This window comes from Tribolium castaneum, chromosome 8 (assembly GCF_031307605.1).
Source record: "Tribolium castaneum strain GA2 chromosome 8, icTriCast1.1, whole genome shotgun sequence".
NCBI lineage: Eukaryota > Metazoa > Arthropoda > Insecta > Coleoptera > Tenebrionidae > Tribolium > Tribolium castaneum.
In genome coordinates, this window is record NC_087401.1 from 9,044,016 (window position 1) to 9,065,903 (window position 21,888).

A 21,888-nucleotide genomic window follows, 5' to 3' on the forward strand; every position below is an offset into this window, starting at 1 on the left:
CGCATATCAGACTGATTTCTCTGAGTTGTCGCAATGCGTTGAATAAATAATTGTAGGGTCTAATTTTTTTGATTTTTCTATTTAATTTTACTTTTAAATATAGATAGGTATTTGTTGCAAAAAATCTGTAGGTACTTCCAATATAAAGTCGCACAAACTGGGTTAACATTCAAAGATAGATTAAACACAAAACATGCTTAAAGACCAAGAAAATTATCTTTGTTTCAGTCTTATTTAAAAATAAAAAAGTAATTGATTTTTGATCGAATTTGTTTACTTTTCCACCTCTTTTAAGGAAATTGCACGAAAAAATAAAGCATTTTTTACAAAAAAAAAACGAGTTATGTCACTCTAATCAAGATAAAAAGCACGTCAAATTTACCAACTTTGGTTTCATTTAAAAAACAATTATAAAATAGTTAAATTTTATAGCTAAAAGCAAAATTAATCTATAGAAAATAATGCTAAATAATAAGTGAGTTTTTGTAAAAAAAAAACGTTCTAACGGTATGGTTAAAAAAAACAAATGCAATGTCATGAGTATTGAATTCATTGATAACTTTTCCGCCTATTTGAGCAATTTTTTGTAGAAAAAAGTCGATTTCTACGTAATTTACTCGACTTAAATTCCCAAACTTGTTCACACAAGAACAAGACGAATCTATAACGAAAACAGCCGAAATCACATTATTTTTGAATTTTTTTTTGTAATTTTTTCGCATACCTACTTATTTTAAACAATTTACGCCAGATAAGTGAGTTTTTGTTTGAAAGAACTTGCTAAAAGTCTCGAAACAAATTTTACTAACCTAAACTTAATGTTCGAATTTTATATTGTAAATAAATGTTTGACTTAAAATGTGTTTAAGGTTTGAGAAAGGCAGAAATGGTTAATAATTGTAGGCTAAATATTTAGGTGTTTTTTTGTTCTTCTAATGATAATAAGAATAATACTAATATTACAGAAACCGTCTTTATTTGAATTGTAAAGAGAACTCGGAATAAATAGGAAAAAAAATAAACAGGTAAATAAATAAACAAAAAAATTAAATTTACAAAATTTGCACTATACTAAAGCTAAAAAATACGGAACATTCAGTAAAAATTATTATTTTCTCACTCATAAAACGGAAAAAAGCCACACTAACACTCTTTGAGTGATTCTTCGACGATTTGAAACGTTTTTAAACAAGGAATCACAGAAAATCAACTTAATTAAAAATGCAAAAATACAATAAAACGATTTATGTCGATTTTAAATTTATTTTTTTAATCAAACAGTTGTAAAAATTAGATGATTAAAACTATTTCCAGATGATGTCATTCGTTTTTAGACAAATAAATCAAACATTAGTTAAATCAACTTAAATATCTGCGTACTGTTTTTTTATTTTTTGAGAAATAATAATAATATTATAATAATAGACCGTCTTTATTTAAATTGTAAATAGAACTCAGAAAGCGAAAATAACATAAATAAATAAGCAAAACGAAATTTACAAAAATTGCACTGTACTAAAACTAAAAAAAGTACAAAAAAGAACATTTATTTATGAACATTCTTTATTAACTATTAGTTTCTCATTAGTTGAATAAAAGCCAAATAAATTAACACAATTTGGGACATTTTCTGTCAAGAAATCGTTGAAAATCAACTTAATTAACTAAATGAAACAACAAAGCAATTTTTTTCGATTTAAGATTTACCAATATTTAATCAAACAGTTATAACAATTAGACGATTTAAACTATTTCCAGGTGATGTGGCTCATTTTTTGGACAAATAAATAAATCAATTTTATTCAAAGAAACAAATGCCAAACTAAGACGACTTAAAAATTCATAAGCAGTTCTTTCATTTTTAAATAAAAAATAAAACAAAAAAGTGAAACTATTTCAAATATTTCACCACAAATTAACTTATTATAACAAAACAAATGTCAAACTATACCACGATTTAGATAATTCCTTAAACTATTAGACAAACAATCCATAAAAATCAACGTATTTTAATACAACATTGTCAAGTATTTATTTTGTATAGTTTCATTTTTGAAAACGATTTGTTCTCACACGATTTGACTGGTTTTTAGGCGAATGATAAGTAAAGGTCGCCTTCAATTAAATAATGTGTTTCGTTTTAAAGCGAGGAATCGAACGCTTTAAATTATTTATTCAACAAAAGTCAAGCGATTTTTTACACAAGAAATCGTTGAACTTAGCTCAACATTTCCGAAGGTTGTTTGCTGTATTTAATAAAAATTTTGGATTTTTCAGCTCATTTCTTGAACTAAAGCATGCGATAAAACTTTAAATTTTAAATTTCAAAAAAGGTAATAGTCTTTATATATAATGGTCTTTATTTTATCCATAAAATTTGCTATTCAACACATCTTTGTTTAAGAGTTCAGATCGAAACGTTCCGCATAATTTTTATTATAAGGATGGAATTTTAAAATCATTAAAATTCGGAACGTATTCAAATTCTCAATCACATTATTATAGTAGCGATAGTTATGAAAAGGGACAAAATAAAATTGTTTTTTTAATCCTAAAAACATCTCAAGATACGTAGCCCACTAATTATTGGGAAAAACACTTAGCGTTTTTAATAAGATTTGAGAGGAAATATTAATTCCATGTTACAAAATCACAGATTCTAAAATATGCATTTGAAAATAGTATTTTATTATACAAGTTTTATAAGACGTTCTATGGTGGCTCAAATGGTTTTGGAGCACGACGAAGGAGTGCCACAATTACGTCATATGAAACTAGTAAAGTATTTTTTTTATTTTTTATTTTTGTTGTTTGTTTATGTTTAGTTTTTATGATAAAACTTTAAATTTTAACTTTCAAAAAAAGGTAATATTAAATAATCGAAAAAATGTTTTGGGCGTAATGTGTTTAAAAAAATGCGAGTTATTCGAGCGCGTAAATTCCGGCGGTGGTGAAAGGCCGTCAGCAATTAAATTCGGAGCCGAAGTGGCTCATCGTTCGGTGTCAATGCCATCGTAAATTCGTCCTAATTGTAAATTTGTGTGTTTCCGTCCGAAATCAATTAATTCGCTTCTTTATCGGGGTGGCTATCTCGCTTCGGCCTTTTTGGTCGCCGGACGGTAGCGCCAGTCCGAATTAGCTCTGCGTTTAATACCGTTCAAGATAGGTGGTCTCTGTACTAATTAAGTGCCACATAAAGCCCGGACCCGACTTTACAGTCCGAATTCTCCACTAATTATCTCATTTCCAATCATTTGAGAAAAGTGTAATACTTACAAAGCCGTGCTTGTCCGAGATGTTGTTGGTGAGCTTGAGCTTGTGGAAGGAGACGACTTTCTGCATCCACTGCTCGCCGGTCGAGGGGCTGTCTGGGTGGATGTACATCCGTTTGGGCATTTCGGGGTCGGCCTTGCCCGCCACCATCCACCGGCTGAAAGTTGGCACATGAGAAACCCTCCAAACAGGCGGAAAGTGCATGCAAGACGAAATAACAAAAGTGACTTTGCTATTTCATTAAGACTTCTCGACAAGAATTACGCATGCTTCGTGCCTTTCAACATACAATTCGGGCATCTGTTGACTCGGAATTCGCAAAAACAAACACCCGAATACACTTCGTATCAAACAGAACGAATTAGTGAGCTGTGAGATCGGTCTGTCGCATACGAAATTTTTGCAAAGAAATTCTAAGTCAAACACCAACTAGGCAAAGAAGAGTAGGATTTTTCAGTTTCTAACCTGTTATGGAATTTATATCTACAATCGTCAGCAGCTACGATGTCCATTAGTAGGATATATTTGGATTTTTTGTCTAAGCCCGATACGCGTACTTTGAAGGCAGGAAACATACGCCTGAAACATTGAGGTAGGTATTAGAGATTTTATGGAAATCACCTGTTATGGAATTTGTATCTGTAGTCGTCAGCGGCGACTATGTCCAACAGGAGTATGTATTTGGCTTTCAGGTCCAAACCGGACACTCTGAACTTCATCTGGGGAAACATTTGTCTGCAAATACACACGGCGGTTCAAACTCACCCTCCAACTAGCCTAACACTAACACACCCTGTATACAGTTTTGTCGGCCCAAGTGAACATCTGACACAAAACATAAAAAATCTCGGCTTTATTTCTTTAAAATGATTCCTTAAACTCAAACTCGTTTTTTTCATCATGGAAAAATTTTCGAAAATTCATATCTTATATTATTATTTTACGAAGGAATTTTGTAGCTGTAAGGATTATGCATTTATTTATTTATTTTTTTTAGGATTTTAAAAATGTTTAATTTGAACCAAAAGTAACACACAAAAGTCGTATCTTCTTTATAAATAGTTTTCCAAAAGAATTCTCAAACAGGTCGGTATTATATTTAATGCCACATTTTAATACTATAATGACATTGCTGACGTCATTCGTTTTTAAGTCATAATCATGAGTTTGATTTAATTTTAATAATAAAAATAATAATTAATAAAAAATAAAAAAAATAAAAAATAAAAGAAAAATGTTATAAAAGTAAGTGAGGGTATTAGAGCTTTATTTTTTGTTCTTGTATAATTTTATAAGAAGGATTGTTTTCTATTGTTTTAATGTTAATTATATAAATTTTTTTATAAAAAACAAATGCCGCTTAAAAAGTCAAGCACAAAAAAGTAAAACCTATTATGTTTTTAATTGTCAATAATTTTTTATTTTATTAAATTTATTTTTTGTTATTTGAGATTGTATTTATTTATTTTTCTTATTACCAGAAGTATAAAGATATGTACCTACTATCTAAAACAGTTAACAAAAATGTTAATTGTCATCTGTTTGAATTTTTTTAAAATGACTAATAAAAAAATTATAAATTTTATGCGTTACTTTTGGCTCAGTCTGTATAAAAGGGGTTCATTATTTTTACATACTTTTAATAAATAAAAAGTATATTTAATGTTTAATAGAAGTGAGCCTCTGAAAACTATATTGTAAGTATAACAATAATCTAAAAGTTTTGCGCACAGTTATTAAAAAAAATGCGAATTATGAAAATAATGTCTAATAGGTAAAAAGTTATGTTTAGTTACCACCATTACGCAACAATTGTTAAATAAAATTTTAACTTAATTTAGATCTAAAAACAATAAGCAAAAAAATTAACCATATAATAATTATTTGCTGTTTTCAGATTAGTTAGTGTTAAGAAAACCATTAAATTATTAACACTTGGTTTGAAAACATACAAAGTGAGTTAAAATGATTGTCATCTAGTGTCATGTAAAATTTAAATTGCCGCTTAATAAAACTAATAATCAGCATTCAGACAATTATTTAGTCTCCATTTTCTAAATAAGCATCGATAATAAATGTGTTGCTTTTTAACAAAACTATTAAATGTAATCAATATGTAATTTGTAAAATTTACAACTGACAGTTTTGATATTTACTGATAGAAGATTCATTTGAGTGAAGCGGTACCAATTTTTTACATGCAAATCAATGTAATGAGAATCATTTTAGCACACCTTGTATTTTAGATACAATCAAATCAGAAAAGCGTAAGCTTTTAAAAAATAAACAACTTTATATTATTAAGTCGATGCGTTTTCAACCAAAATTATTTTCTCAAAAAACGAGCTTGAGAATGTGTAGGTTTTTGTAATTCTATTATTCAATCATCTAAAATGCACATACAGAAGATTAGAAGATTATCATTATTATGTTACTAGGAGTAAAAGTGATACTTTTTGTAGCAAACTTGAAGAATATTAGAACAATTCAACTTTTACCCCGAATAACGTACACTATTTTATTCGCAAACTTAATTATTCAGTGACACTTCGTTAAATATTTTTTATATTCTTCTCCTTACTTCTTATTCGGTAAAAATTGGTAAATTGCTCGGTAAACTGGTGAAAGTAAAAATGCTTAGGCTCAAAAATAGAAAAATAAAAGTTGTCACTCTTGGAACGTTTGTGGATAAATGCTTTAAATATGAGTTTTAAAAACGTAAAAAACCAGATATTTTTTTATAATATGATTTTATAAAAATAACAGTCACGTTTTTAATCAAACAACATTTTATTAAAACATAAATAATCATCGATCTTGCGTAGGTCCGTAATATCTTAATCAATACTTTTTCGAGACTATATTTTATAAATAATTTTCTTTTGAAAATTAATTTTTTTTGTAGTCAACTACAAAAATAAAATATTGTTTTTCTAAAAGTTATCAAAAAATACAATGTGTTCAAAAATGATTGTACATACATCAAATCACCTATGAAATTTGAACGTAATGTTCCGCTTAATTTAAATTGTAAACAATTGTAAACAATAACAATGTAAAATACACAACAACAAAAATTACGGAAAACAAATTCTACACTTGACACAACTTTGCCGAACAATGCAAAATAATGTGTAAAAAGCTAATTCAAAGATTTGACAGTAATGACATTACTGAAAAACTACACTAGTCATTTTGATAAAACGAAACATTGAATTTGAATTCCATAGTCGACTTGATGACCAAACATTTTTGAACACATTGTACAAATTCACATTTCAAATCAGAAAATTATTTTCTCAAAAAACGAACTTATTAAGAATGTGTCATTTGCTTTTTCTAAACATTTTACTTTTTAGACTGTTTAAACTGTACATAGATTGACACAAGTTACTAAAAATAAAATGGATACTTTGTAGCAAAGTTGAACGTATATTTTAATAATTCAGTTGAGCACTTCTACACGTCGTCAAATATTTCTTACATTCCTCACCTACAATAATAAAGGACCACTTCTTTTCGGTAAAAATTGGTAAATTGCTCGGTAAATTGGTAAAAGTAAAAAAGCCGGGGCGCAAAAATTTAAAATGGGGTAACGCTGGTTATTGTAGTCATTCTTCATATGTGTGTTTGTTTTGCGTAAATCAGATTTGAAATAACAGTTTTGAATCGTCGCGTTTTTAATCAAACAACATTTTATTAAAACATAAATAAACATCGATCTCGCGTAGGTTTGTAACATTTTATTCAAAGTTTTAATCACGCTTTGCCTCATTTAATAAACATTAAATGTACAACTAGTCGTAGTTACATGCACGATATTTGCATGTCGTTAGTTCGATTTAAAAACAGTGAGAAATGATTCAAGAATTTTCTAATATCGAATCCCCAATTCCAAAGCTAATTTAATGCCCAAGCGACTCCCTCTCACACAAGGCCCAAAATCGCGTATCTCGCTCCGAATAGAGATATCAAAATAATGGCGATTCTCCCATCCCCTTTGAAAAATTCGACAGCTGTCTATGATCTATTCTGTAAACATCCCTCGGCGAATATACAGCGTGTTTACAATTTAATGCGCGCTATATGCGTGGTATAATAATTGTAGTTTATAAAAAACAATTCAATTTCCGTGTGCTAATGCTGGTTGGTAGACTGGGTGGAATTTAGGCGCCGGTTGGTTTATAATTGACTTGATGCAAGAAGATTCCGGCCCAAGGGACCAACGTCCCCCCGCTGTGCACCGACTGACGGGCGCCACTGGCACTTACGCACTAAACAAATACGGGACTATAATGGCCTTACCTGGGTCTTACACCACGGTGATGATTTATTATCAGCCGAAAGCAGACGGGGGCTCCGGCTAACAGGACACAGCCGATTTTATTGCCCGCATCAGAGCCGCACTCGACTTTTTTTCTATATTATTTTAATTATAATGGCACCGATGGGCCATTATTCATGACGGGATTTTATGTCAATGCATTTTTTATACAACGTCTACACTTGTGTGCCATTTAATAATTTATGACACGTTTGCCTCAAATAAACTACTGGACACTTCAAATTTTAGAAAAAATACTGTATATCACTCATGAAGCGTCGATTTTGTTGCTTACAGCAAAGTTAATAATAGCTTCGGTCTTTATTTTATTTATAAAATTTGTTTTTCAACATATATTTTTTTTAAATAATAAAATTATTTTAAAATAATTAAAAATCGAAACGTATTCAAATTCTCAATCAGATTATTATAGCAGCGATAGTTATGTTAAGGAACAAAATAGAATTGTTTTTTTAATCATAAAAACATCTTAAGATACGATACGTAGCCCACTAATTATTGGGAAAAACACCTAGCGTTTTCAATAAAATTTGAGAGGAAATATTAATCTTATTTCTTCTCATTTTACAAGATCACAGATTCTAAAATATGCCTTTAAAAATAGTGTATTATTATACAAGTTTTATAAGACGCTCTATGGTGGCTCGAATGGTTTTGGAGCACGACGACGGAGTGCCACAATTACGTCATATGAAACTATTAAAATTTATACTATTTTTTTATTTTCTATTTTTGTTTGTTTATGTTTAGTTTAAGTTATCAAAATCTGTTCAAACTATTTCCTCTTAATTTTGATAATTATTCGGTCTTTATCAATAAACGACTTGGCGCTGTTAACAGATCACACACTAAATTACAGTGATAATGATAACTGATGACACTTAGCCCAGCACTGCCAATACAAATACTAAAAATTTACTAAAAAGAGTTGCACAAAAGTTCTCTTCGTGAAAATACTTTTAGTTTCATAATGAACAGTTTATAAAACTAAAGTAGGAAAAATATTGTTATTATAAGAAGAATAATATAATCTAGACGGTCTTTACTAAATGTGTGCTAAAGATGTGATTCTTTTTTAATTTCAAAATTAGTTGTTTTTATGAAAAAGAAATAAAGAACTCTTGAGAGTCATTATTTTTATAATATTATTACCTATTATTATTTATTATTATAAGTTACATATTTGTGGTAAAACTTTAAAAAACAGGTATTCCAGCCGTTTCAAAAATTACTAACACATACTACTACAGTAAAACCTCCCTTAATGGACAGCTCCGTATACCGGACATCTCTTCACAACGGACATTTTTGTAGAAATTTAACAAAATCTATACCTATTAAAATTTACACCTTCTATTAGTGGATAATTTTTCATCGGTATTCGTTGTTAAGAGGTTTTACTGTACCACTTTTACAAGTTTATTTGGTTTTTATTTAAAATTTGAAACTAAGCTAAAAGAAGCTGTTGTAAGTCAGGATTACTATAGGTATTAAAAAAATCTTAAGGCATGGGTTTACATTTAAAAATCGAGCGGCAAAACCACATGTTGTTTAATATATTTTTTGTCAAATTTGGTCTATTTAGAGACTTTATGATAGATGGTAACACGTTAATATTTTATCTAGGAATCATTTTTATTTTTTTTAGTTTTGTAATAAAGAAACAATATAAAAGTGTCTATTTGACAGTGGCCTAGATAATACAAAATTTAATTGTAAATTTTTATTGTTATAAATGATAAGCTAAGTACACATTAACGATTGACGTTACCAACATAAAATTTTTCGTAAATATTAGTTCTACAAGGACACCAAAAATGATGACTTACTTACAGTTCATTATGGAATCAAAATAAAAACAAATTAAAAAAATTAAAAAACAAATAAACTGTTAATTAAGGATGAGTGTATTAATTAAGTAAGTAAAATTTTAATTTTTTCGTTTGTTATCTTCTGTCTTTATTTAATTTTTGTATCATTACATCTAAGTTTTTGTGTGTTCTGACAGCCTTCAAAAATTATACTATTTTTGCAAAATAATTAATGCACTTGTTTTCTGAGTGAAATGCTCAAGAATCTTGGTTTTTGCACAAAAATTACTAAAACTGTAAAATAACACATTAATTAGAAAAAAATTGTATATCACTTATTAAACGTAAAATTTAATCTTTTTGGCACGCCAACAGTTTTTATACAGGGTCACTTAAAAGTATGAATACATTTGGAAAACAGTGAAATGGTACAAAAATTTAATTTTGTTAATTTATAAAAGAGCAGTAATGTAACTTTTATTTTTATTTATTTTATTTTTCATTTTTTTATTATATTTATTATTATATTTATATTTATAATATTATATTAATGCTAGATTTGTATTCTTTTTCTATTAAATATGTTATTTTAAGGACTATTATTAACTTTTACTTATTTTTAGCCAATGTTCAAGCGGCAAAGAGCTAACAATAGATAGAAACAATATTTCTAAGGCTAACGAAATTTTACATTTTCCAAAATTCTATTAGTTCTCAGGTTCTATTAAAATAAGTTATGCATGTGTTCCACCACAGAACTCGGAAAAATTGTCTTTTTAAAAATATTAAGTAAACTTTACTCTTTTTTATCATTTAAAAAAATCAAGGTAGCCTTGTATCCTATGAATAATGTATCCATACTTTTTAGCCACCCAGTATATGTTCAGTTGCATTTTTTCCCCATCATTTGGTTTCATCTGTTTGAGTAGTTTTCGGTAAAACAGAACAGAAAAAAATTGCAAGACAAAAGAAAGTAAAGAAATTTTTAATTTCGTTTTAAGTTTAGAGAAAAAACAATTCACGATCGGTCAGGCGAGATCATTTTGCATTTAAATTAGGAGTAATCGACAGCGTGTTTAATCTAGTAATTTCTGATGACAATCACAAGTCGATGGTGTATTTTTATTGAAAATCAATAAATAGTAGATAATGTAAAAGCAGCTTATGATTAAAGTGGCCTTTGTTCCTGTGCCCTCATTTCACACGTGCCAAAATCTTTCTTAGCGCCCCGAGTTGAAAGTTTAGTGCGTGTCGATATGAATTTTTCAGTGGTGTTCGCCTGTGTGTCGGCGTCGCCGCCACCAAAGCACTTCACATCAGGTTAGCACCTTTGGGAAATTTAGTATAAATTGAAGAGGAGGCGGCGAGGTAATCATCTCTCCTCTGTATCTATCTATCCACGGTCGAACGCGTCAACGATCGTCACAAGAACACGTTATTATCGACCCAAGTGGAAAAATTTCCATTTGTAATGACAAGCATTTGCAAAATATACATTTTCGAAACGGGGGATTGTGTAATTCCAAGCTACCTGTCTAGACCTATAATTTGATTAAATTGGAGCGTTTGAGGCGATGCTTTTCTCCCTTTCTGTGTCAATCGTAATTGCAGTTTAGAGTGCATGTGGTCTTGATACAGTTTTTTCACTCAACAAGACCCGCACCCATTTTATGATTATCGATTAGTGCAACGCGCCGGTTCTACATTTATTTTTAAGCAGACGAGACTTGGCAACTTTATTTCAAAAATTAAGATTCTACAATTTACAATTTATCGCAAAACGCTCGCAAATGCAAAATTTGTTCCGCTTTTGTATTTTTTATTGAGAACAGTCACACAAAATGAAAATGACACGTCGTAAATAGTCAAAAATCGTAATCTAGTTTTGAAAATGTTTTTGTTTTTTATTCTTTAAAATTATAAGGATTTTGGTTGAAAATGAATGGTTAAAACGATTGTTCCGCTTCTGTAATTTTTTATTAGGTACAGTCACCCAAAATAAAAATGACACATCCAGTCATAAATCATCAAAGATCGTAATCTACTTTTGAAAATGTTTGGTATTTTCTTTTTATCCTTTGAAATTATTGAAGATTTTTGTTAAAAAAGGTTGGTTAAAGCAATTGTTCCGCTTTTGTAATTTTTTTATTAGATACAGTCACCCAAAATGAAAATGACATGTGCATTCATAAATCATCAAAAATCGTAATCTACTTTTGAAAATGTTCGGTATTTTGTTTTATATCCTTTAAAATTATTAAGGATTTTTATTGAAAATGGTTAGTTATAGCAATTGTTCCGCTTTTGTAAATTTTATTAGATACAGTCACCCAAAGTAAAAATGACATATCCAGTCATAAATCATCAAAAATCGTAAACTAATTTTAAAAATGTTCGGTATTTTGTTTTTTATCCTTTGAAATTATTAAGGATTTTTGTTGAAAATGGTTAATTAAAGCAATTGTTCCGCTTTTGTAACTTTTATTAGGTACAGTCACCCAAAATGAAAATGACATGTACAGTCATAAATCATCAAAAATCGTAAACTAATTTTAAAAATGTTCGGTATTTTGTTTTTTATCCTTTGAAAACATTAAGGATTTTTGTTGAAAATGGTTAATTAAAGCAATTGTTCCGCTTTTGTAACTTTTATTAGGTACAGTCACCCAAAATGAAAATTACATGTCAAGTCATAAATCATCAAAAATTGTAATCTAGTTTTGAGAATGTTCGTTATTTTGTTTTTTATCCTTTGAAATTATTAAGGATTTTTGTTTAAAATGGTTGGTTAAAGCAATTGTTCCGCCTTTGTAATTTTTTATTAGGTCACCCAAAATAAAAATGACACATCCAGTCCTAAATCATCAAAGATCGTATTCTACTTTTGAAAATGTTCGGTATTTTGTTTCTTATCCTTTGAAATTATTAAGGATTTTTGTTTAAAATAGTTGGTTAAAGCAATTATTTCGCCTTTGTAATTTTTTATTAGGTACAATCACGCAAAATAAAAATGACACATCCAGTCATATATCATCAAAGAACGTAATCTAGTTTTGAAAATAGTCGGTATTATTTTTATTCTTTGGAATTATTAAGGAGAGAAGTTAAAAAAAATAAATAATAGTTGGGTCTCATTTGGTTTAAATAATTTTTGAGCCAGATAATCATTTATTTTATTTTTGTCACTATCAAAATTTACGGTTTTTCTTCTATGTAAAAAAGTGTTGATAACTGTTTAGCATTTGTTAATACAAAACGTCAGATTATTTTTAACAAATTTGAAGCAATTTTAAGCCTTGTTGAGTGTAATTCGAAGAATCAATGTTGTATTCAACTCGTTTTCACTTGTGGTTTAATATTTCACTTTTGAAATAAAGCATCCAATTTACACTCAAACTCGTTAAATAACTAACTGTTACCAGATTTAGCCATAGAACTTTTATTAATTAATAATTTAATAATATTTTCGTCAAAATCACTTAAAAAAGTTACCTCTTTAGCGCACCAAGTTCCTAACTTGGTCAAAAAAATTATTAGCTGCTGTTTCAAGCAATTTTTGTTTAAAATCTTGTCCCTGACATTTTAATAAGTAAAAGGTTTAAGACTTGAAAACGAGAAAAGTAGCACCAATCGGCATTTTTCGGATTATTTTGGCGAATTTTCTTAAAATAACTTGGTTTTGGAGTAAAAAAACGCGCCAAAGCTTTCGAATAAAGCAAAATAAAGTAACCACCAAACCAGTATGGAAAAAACTTGCAAAAAAAAAGCAAAAACAACTCCACATTTGCCGATATTTTTGACATACTTCTACTGAACACTTGCAAAAACTCAAATTTTAACTCTTTGGTAAGTTTTACTGAAATTTTTGAACATTTGTTTTGTCATCAAACGCTAAAAATCCAGTTGCTTGACATAATATATCAAAATAACTGCGTTTCTGCTTAAAAAATGTACCTCGACAATAAAAAATTAAAAGGTGCATTAAAAGCAACGAAATGAGAATGAAAAATGTAAAGTGGCGCCACATTTGCGCCAAATTTGCGCCACAGGCGCAACACCGAGCCGCAGGCGCAGGTCGTTGCTAAGCAACGAAATGACACGAACGAAGTGAAGTTGTGTCACGTGCCCTTAAGCACTATTGCAATTTAGATTAAACCACCCACTTGATATTGTTTAATAGATAATTTTCAACAAATATTGTAGATATTGTGGAATATGTAGATCAAAATAACTGCGTTTAAAAGATGTGCCTTGTTGATGAAAAAATTCAATCAATGGAATTAATTTTTGGCCGAGATGTTGTTTCGTCACCGAGCTGTGTCACAACCGGCGATCGAACCTAATATTTCCTTTCGGAAATATCATTCGGAACCACGTCTAATGAAATCATTATTGAAATGAGGTCCATCGCATAAATTCCCTCTAAAAATTCATTTTTGGTCTAATCACCTCTCAATTAACAACTCGAAGCAGGAATTAAGCTCTCCGTTATTAGTTGGAAGATTTATGACTTCCTTCAAATTTTCTAACAATGATGTTCGGACCACCTGTCAATAGACCACACATATCCTCGTTCGTTCGAATTTTCGTACCTAATTCCACACATATACTCGGTGGTACATAAAAACTGAATAATGATAGGTTCTCCGATGTTGTTTTTTCCCTCCTCCGTTTTAAACACACACTCACACACTCCTTGCTGCGGCCCAGCCAACTCGACTTTTTTCCCAACAGGCAACGGCCCCCAAACCCTCGCTACTCCACTGGTCCGCTGTACCTTATAGCTAAAGTCAATAAGGTATAATTTAGTATTTATCATATTTTCTGTGAGGTAGGTACAGTCGTCCAGTGCGTTAGCCGCGACTTAACCGCCCCTTTCCCACTGCTGTTCCACTGAGCGGACGCACCTCGTAGTTATTATGATATACTCGTTAGTTAACAACGTTGTTATATGAGTGGCAGGTTTGGGTGAGTCGAGGTGGGCCCATGGCTGGGTCCACAGCCGAGTCGGCCTTCCCATAGCCCAACTCCTTGGCCGCTTTCGGTAATTTGGATGGGTCTCCTTACCTTTCTCTCGGAATCAAGTCATCTGCTTTTCGATTTGTGGATGGATCTTGATGCTAATAAGGTGTTTGGATCGGTTAATGATCTGATATAGCAATTTCGAAGGTTTATGGCTGTTTTTTTTTTCAACAAGATCTCGCAATGGCAGGTGTTAATTTCATATTCTTTGCGGCCGAGGAAAATGACAAGTGGTTGAGCGAAAAAATGGGTTTAATTCGATGGGACGTTTCCGGGACAGATGGATTATTCGCCGCGGTTCGATTGATGGTAATTTGGTAATTCCATGACCAATTTTTCGTAAAATATGCAGAATGTGCACTGCACAGTTTCAAAATAAAAATACGTCTGTAAACTTGTTGCTGCAAAATACGTTTTAACGAGGGACTAAAATTTGCGCTATACCGGAGCAAAACGCGAATTCTATTTCATTTCATTTTTCCATCAATTTTTTGCCTTATTCTTAACATTTTTTTTTAATAATTACGTTTTTGCATTAAAAACGTGCTAAAAAAACTCAAAATTAGATAATTTTTCTGCTAGGTGTATTTAGGTAGAAAACTAAAAAATGCGCTTCAACGGTTGAAAAAACGATAGAAATAGTTTTATGCGACCAAGTTTTATGTTTTCCAGCTTATTTTCAACGAAAATGACACACACAAAGTTTTTTTTATTTTATTTTTTTTTTATTTCAAGGAGTATTTTGACAAGTTCTTATACAACATGAAAGAGTTTCAGTTTTAGAAACGAACTAAATTGAAATAAAGATCTAAATAAGATTTTTTTGTTGGTAACATTTTAACCCTCCATTATTATCTGAATCCTCGATTATAAACACTATTTTAAAACACGTTTCTTATAATAACTTGTTTTTACTGTTTTAAAACACGCTTCCCATAGTAGCGTGTTTTCACTATTTTAAAACACGTTCTCTATAGCAACGTGTTTTAAATTATCCTACAAATAATTTTGAATAACACTTATGCAAAAACGCTTAAATTTTTCAAGTGTCTAGGTATGCAACGAGCGTATGCGAGACGACAGTCCTCGAACTTTAAGCTTGTGTTTTTGCACTCGTATTATTATTATTAATTATAAATTATAATTTATAATAAATACGAATACAAAGATTTGCTTTTTTAAGTATAAAAAACTTTTTTTTGATTTATTTTTGTCTTTTTTGACAGTTTTTAAGCTAAAAACTTATTGAACTGAGTTTGCTGTTTGTCAAAAATAAGATTTATTCGTCAATTTTTTAAAAAAATAAGCCGCTTATGCCAAAAATGTTACTTTTTTCATTTGAACGTCCAAGCACTTATTGGCTTTAGCTTTTCTTTCAATTTTTTAAAGAAATTGTCTTGAAAAATTGTTTTAGAAATAAATAAGAATGAACAAAAAAATTATTTTTTGGATTTGGAGTTTCATTTGTCAATTTTTAAAAAAATAAGCTACTTATGTCGAAAATGTAACTTTTTTTCTTTTAAGCGTTCGAGCACTTAATGACTTTAGTTTTTCCGTAATATTTTTTTAAAGCAATTGTGTTAAAAAATTATTTTAAAAATAAATAAAAACACAGCAAAGAACAGTTTTTTTTAAGTAGCAAAAATTTTTTTTATATAATTTTGATTTTTTTGCAATTTTTGAGATAAAAACTTATTGAACTGGGTTGGCTGTTTGTCAAAAATAAAATTCATTTGTCAATTTTTTGAAAAAAAAAAGCCAATCATGTCAAATCTTTTACTTAGGTTTTATTTACTTTTTACTTTTCAAACAACTTATTGTTTTTATTTTTTTCTTTAGTTTTTTTAAGCAATTTTAAAGCTTTTTTCGACATTTTTTGAGCAAAACATTTATTGAGTTAAGTTTGCTGTTCGTCAAAAATGAGTTTCATTTGTCATTTTTTTTTAAATAAGCCGCCTATGTCGAAAATGTTACTTTTTTCCTTTCGAGAGTTCAAGCATTTAATGGCTTTAATTTTTTCTTAATAGTTTTTTTTTAAACAATTCTTTTAAAGAATTATCTTAAAAATAAATAAGAATACACCAAAAAATTGTTTTTTAAGTATCAAAAAATTGTTTTATTATATTTCTGTGTTTTTTTTTTGATAGTTTTTGAGCTAAAAACTTATTGGATTGAGTTGGCTGTTTGTCAAAAATGAGATTCATTTGTCAATTTTTCAAAAAATAAGCCGATCATGTCGAAACTTTTACTGAGGTATTCGTTATTTTTATTATTTTCAAACTTCTGATTAGCTTTAGTTTTTCTTTTGAACTTTTTTAAGCAATTTTAAAGCATTTTTCAGCAGTTTTTGAACTAAAAACGTATTGATCTGAGTTTACTGTTCGTCATTTTTGATTCATTTGACAATTTTTTTAAAAATTAGCCGCTCATGTAAAAAATGTTACTTTTTCTTTTCGACATTCAAGACTTTATAGCTTTAGTTTTTCTAGTCTTTTTTAAAGCAATTGTCTTAAAAAATTCGTTTAAAAATAAATAAGAATACACCAAAAAATTGTTTTTTTAAGTATCAAAAAATTGTTTTATTTTATTTTTGTGTTTTTTTTTTATAGTTTTTGAGCTAAAAACATATTGGATTGAGTTGTTTTTTTGTCAAAAATGAGGTTTATCTGTCAATTTTTAAAAAATAAGCCCATTATGTCGAAACTTTTACTTAGGTATTAGTTACTTTCTACCATTCAAATATTCAGGCACTCATTGGCTTTAATTTTTTTTTAGTTTTTTTAATAAATAATTAAAAAAATAAGAAAATTTAATAACAAAAATATGACACAAATAATAATAAAAAGCTGGAAGACACAAAGTTGTAAAGAATTAAGTTTTCTAGCTTAATTCCCACCATAAAAAATAACGATATGGTTCTTCGAACTTTCTTGTAGAAATTTTTTTTACAATTTTGATGTGTAAATTTTAGCCATCAATTTTTCTCATCTTGATAATTTAATGTTCAACCAGTTAACTTTATAGGTATTTATTTAAAGCTAAGCGTTTGCGAGCGACTTTTGTGCTCCATTTAAAAATGTGCTTTAATCTTTGATTGGCAATCAGCGGTGCGCCTGCGAGAAAATCGCATCTCGCTGCAAAAACTACAAAATCTCGTCCACAATAAAACTGCGAGCATCGGATTTAATTGCTACAAGTTGTCGCCATGTTAAGTCGACATTCTCGATAACTCCGCGACATCATTCCGAAAACCAACGCGTCCTCAAGTCTCCGAAAATGCTGAAAAAAATGTGTGGTTTACGAGCCACCAATTATCAGCAAGTCGGTGGCGGCGTGTGATATTTATGACACCGCCTCCTGTAACCAATCTGTTGACCCTCGACCCCCGACCCCAGACACATGTCCGATAAAAACGCTGATAACTTTTACGACATCGGTTTGATATAATAATATTCCAGCGTCATGAGCACACAAATGAAAAAATTGCTGAGATAACCGGAACGGGAAGGAAGACACCCTCCGGAAAAATCCGGCGTAATATTTCTCAATCAGACGAATATGTCGCCGTTTCATTTCGTCCAATTTGCCGCATAACTCCGGAATTAAATATTTTCGGTGGCGGAGTGTACACCCAGCCGGGACGGGACTGTACCATAATTGCCCAGCATCATTTTCTCACCTCGCTACACTATGATTAAACCTTCATGGTTACTGTGATTTTAAATCCAACCACGAAATTGCTGGGTAAACACTCGACAAAAAACAACGACCGGAATTTCGAAGATGGGATCGAAGCGGCGCTCATGAATTTTTTCTAGATTTCAATAAAAACCCACAGTAATAATTACAAACTGTTTTAATAAATTATTAACCCGGTTTTAAACTAATTGGTGGGTAATTATTGGCAACAAAGGGGAAACTCGATGTATAATTACCTCCTATTTAGATATCTATTTCAACCCTTTATTCCGCATCTCATGACGTGTCCTTAGCCCTGTATAATTATCATAAGGAGCTCCGATAATTTATTCAGCGAACCGAAAAAATTCGGCTTGGTCGCCTTGACGAAAAATTGTGGCCGAATAGACGCCTTTAACACCTTTATGATGCGATAAGGATTATGGCAAACAATAAAAATTATAGGCGGATACACGTGTCCCCACACGAAGGTGATAGCTGATAACCGAACCTTTGAACTAATTCAGTTTAATTCACTGAAATAAAAATAATTTCAAACCTTCTCGTATGACGGCTTTTGCATTTTTTGGGCTCGAATAGTAATTTTACGTAAAAAAAATTGTAAAATTTTCCACTGTCACATAAAAAAATAAGTAGCTATATCCTACACACAGTAAGAATATTTATTAGCAACAAAATTGTGCGTAAAAAATTTCCATGCCGACAATTGCCTTAAATTTTTTGTAAAACAAACACCTGAGAACTTATTTTTAGTTTTTTTACTGTAATTAAATTAGGTCATATTATAAAAAATAAAATGTTAAGAGCGTGTTGTGCGATTTTTCGTTTTCATTATTGAGATGTGAAAGCTGTTTTTTAAATCATTTTAATTTTTAAATTCATATTTTTACGTTTCCTTTTTTCTGTCTCTACTACTTATCGTATAAATAATTGAGCATAAATATCTATTTTATCAAGATAGTTCATTTTCGTCATCGAATTATTTTAACCTGAATTTGCGTAGATAGTCGAAGAATTAGCTTAATATTTTGAATGAATGTAGAGACAAGAACCAAATTTAGATCTGAACCAAAACCTCGAAAATACGTACTAATTTATACTCCTATTAAATAAATTTTTATTTTAGTAAATATTTATTTATTTCAAATAAATACGCAAATCGTTACTATCTTATTATTTCTTTGTTTGTTTTTATGCTAATTTGATTTATTCTTGTCTAATTGTGCGCAACCTAAACATATTGTAGCAACGTTTTCTTTGTACACCATAAAGTTTTACAACAGATATTTGTGTTTAAGATAAGCCACCCTCACAATAAGATGTTTTGACAAGAGTGACCCGAAAATATTTACGATACTGATCACACAATTAGCTTGAAGAGTCTTTGGAGTTTAAAGCAGTTATAATAAAAATTTAATGGTGTACAAAGAAAACGCTGCTACAGTACCTAGTTGTATTTCTTCTATTTTAAAGGTAATGATGTATTTAGATTAAATACTTTTGTTTTATATATTTTTAAAAATGTTAGACAATAAGTCTTTTTTATTAAATAAAAAAATAGTTGCTTTTAATTTATTGAGAATCTGACCATCTTGTAATCGACTGTTAACTGTTTTCCTAAAAGACATAATTATTTAAATAGCTTAGAACTACTTTAGAGACGTTTTGAATCTCTAGTGTTTAATAAGCTTTAAAAAAGATTATAATACAGGGTGAGTCAATAATGGGTAATTTCTGACATGTCTGTTACAAAAATACAACAAAACAAAAATACAAATTCCACTTATCACTTGGATACTTTGTTTGATTTTTAAAAACGTTAATGAATCAACACTGAATTTTTTTCTTTTAAATAATAACAATCTATGATAAACTTTTAGCAGAACAAAATTCACAAGTAACCTACTATTGACTCACCCTGTATACCCTATACAGGGTTAGTCTACCGAAAGTATATTTTTGCGGTAGGTATCTCAAAAACAAATAATCGTGCAAAATTTACTGTTTGCTAGTACTTTTATTAATTAATTAATGTTAATTACAAGGAATTGCGCTACAATTCAGAAAATGTTTTTATTATTTTTGTTGTGTCTAAGCATTTTTTCAGAATTTTACTGCAATTTTTTATAATTATTATTATTTAATTAATTAATAGCTGCAAAAAACTGTTTTTTGTCGTTGGAGAACGAGCTATTCTTAAATGTTTTTGAACAAAAAAATCCGTACTAATTTTTATTGTAAGAAAAGGTTGAAAAATTCTGAAAAAAATCTTATGCAAAGTAAAAAATATAAAGTATTTTTTAATAAATCGCAAATGTTGATTTCTGTGCGATTACTGAAACTGAAATATAGTAAAATATACTTTTAGCAGACTAACCCTGTATAAAATTTTGTTTTTAAATAACGTGATACCAAAATTGTCTTGTTATAAAGTGTAAAACAAGTCTTGTTTTTTAACTAAGTATTGATAAAAGCATTGCTCATTTATGGCCATTTGTTCTTCTTGAAAACCTGAGAAAATGGTAAACTGGCTAACGAATTCCGGTAATTAGCTGAGTTATTACGATTAACAAAAGTAAACAAGGATTTTATCTGGACGAGGCAGTGATTGTGAACGCACTTCACAAGTTTTTTAATGTAAGTCAATTTGAAGAAAATACGTTGAGCGTAATAACCGTGACTGGAGATCTGAAGATAACCTTTTAGAGTAAACAATAAAATAGAAAAAGGGAATTAATTCGTGAAAAATGCGTTTCCACAAATTGGATGGATGGGCTTAAACAAGCTCCTCTCTCATCCATAAAAATCAAATTAATTCGGTTGACCCTCCAATTTTCTCCTAATATTCCACACAAAGCCTATGTCGGATTTATTTAAAAGACCATTAATAATATTTTTAAGTGTTTCTGGGATGTCGAGATGTTTACCTGTGCCGTAAAAACGCCAGGTAATTTATCGTTTTCTATTGTAAACATCGCCGACTCAGTAAGACTTTTAAGGGTTGTGTCCAAAATTCAGCATTTGTGTGCGAACGAACGGATTGAGACGCCCGAAAAAATAAACGTCGCAATCAAGTAGGCGTTTAAAATGCTCGACGGTAATAAATCAAGACAAACATTTACTGTGAATATGCCACCAACATGGTATTTACAAAAACATATATTATTAGAGATTGGTTATAGCAGGTATAATATCACAATACAATCAGTAGGATAATGGGAGGCCATGACAGGACGAGCCTTGAGGCGAGCGAGCCTTAATTCTAGGGTACGCATCTAGCAGGCGCCTAAACAAGACGTAACGACGGCTCCAAAGCACACTAGGATGCACGCAATGTCTGTAAAAGAGGTCGCTTCACCGGAGGTTTTAGGTTTCGCGAGGTGTAGGGAGGCAGGCAGACGATTAAATCGCTTCATTATTCCCAACAGACGAAAATTGTATGCTAATCGGAACGGGGAAGCCCAAAAAGTTTCAACACTAAAAATACTCAACTACATTTGTTACTATACGAGGGTAGTTCAACAATTATTGTACCCGATCACCAATTACTACATATTTGAGATTTTCAATACTAAATTGTTAGTTAATTTTTTTTATATTTTAACAAAAATTAAAAGAATATTGGAATCTTATGGAAAACCTGGCAACAACTAGTAAAAATTAGATTTAGTGTAACACAGCCATACATTAAAAAATTTGAACAATTTATCATTGTATACACCATTAATTATTTTTTTC

The 21,888-nt window shown here is 29.9% G+C and overlaps 1 protein-coding gene across 9 annotated transcripts in view; it reads right to left on the reverse strand.

Moving 5' to 3' along the window:
* The window catches only part of LOC661159 (optomotor-blind-like), a 124,071-nt gene that overhangs the window by 53,565 nt on the left and 48,618 nt on the right, over positions 1-21,888 (reverse strand). For 5 of the 9 annotated variants that reach the window (XM_064358260.1, XM_015981110.2, XM_015981109.2 and 2 more), the window contains exons 3-4: positions 3,895-4,008; positions 3,277-3,430 (exon numbers count right to left, since the gene is read on the reverse strand). In XM_064358260.1, the coding sequence (XP_064214330.1) occupies positions 3,277-3,430; positions 3,895-4,008 (268 nt within the window). Of the gene's footprint in view, positions 1-3,276; positions 3,431-3,738; positions 3,853-3,894; positions 4,009-21,888 lie in introns of all 9 variants that reach the window. The other 4 variants (XM_064358262.1, XM_064358261.1, XM_064358259.1 and 1 more) reach the window with 2 other exon arrangements.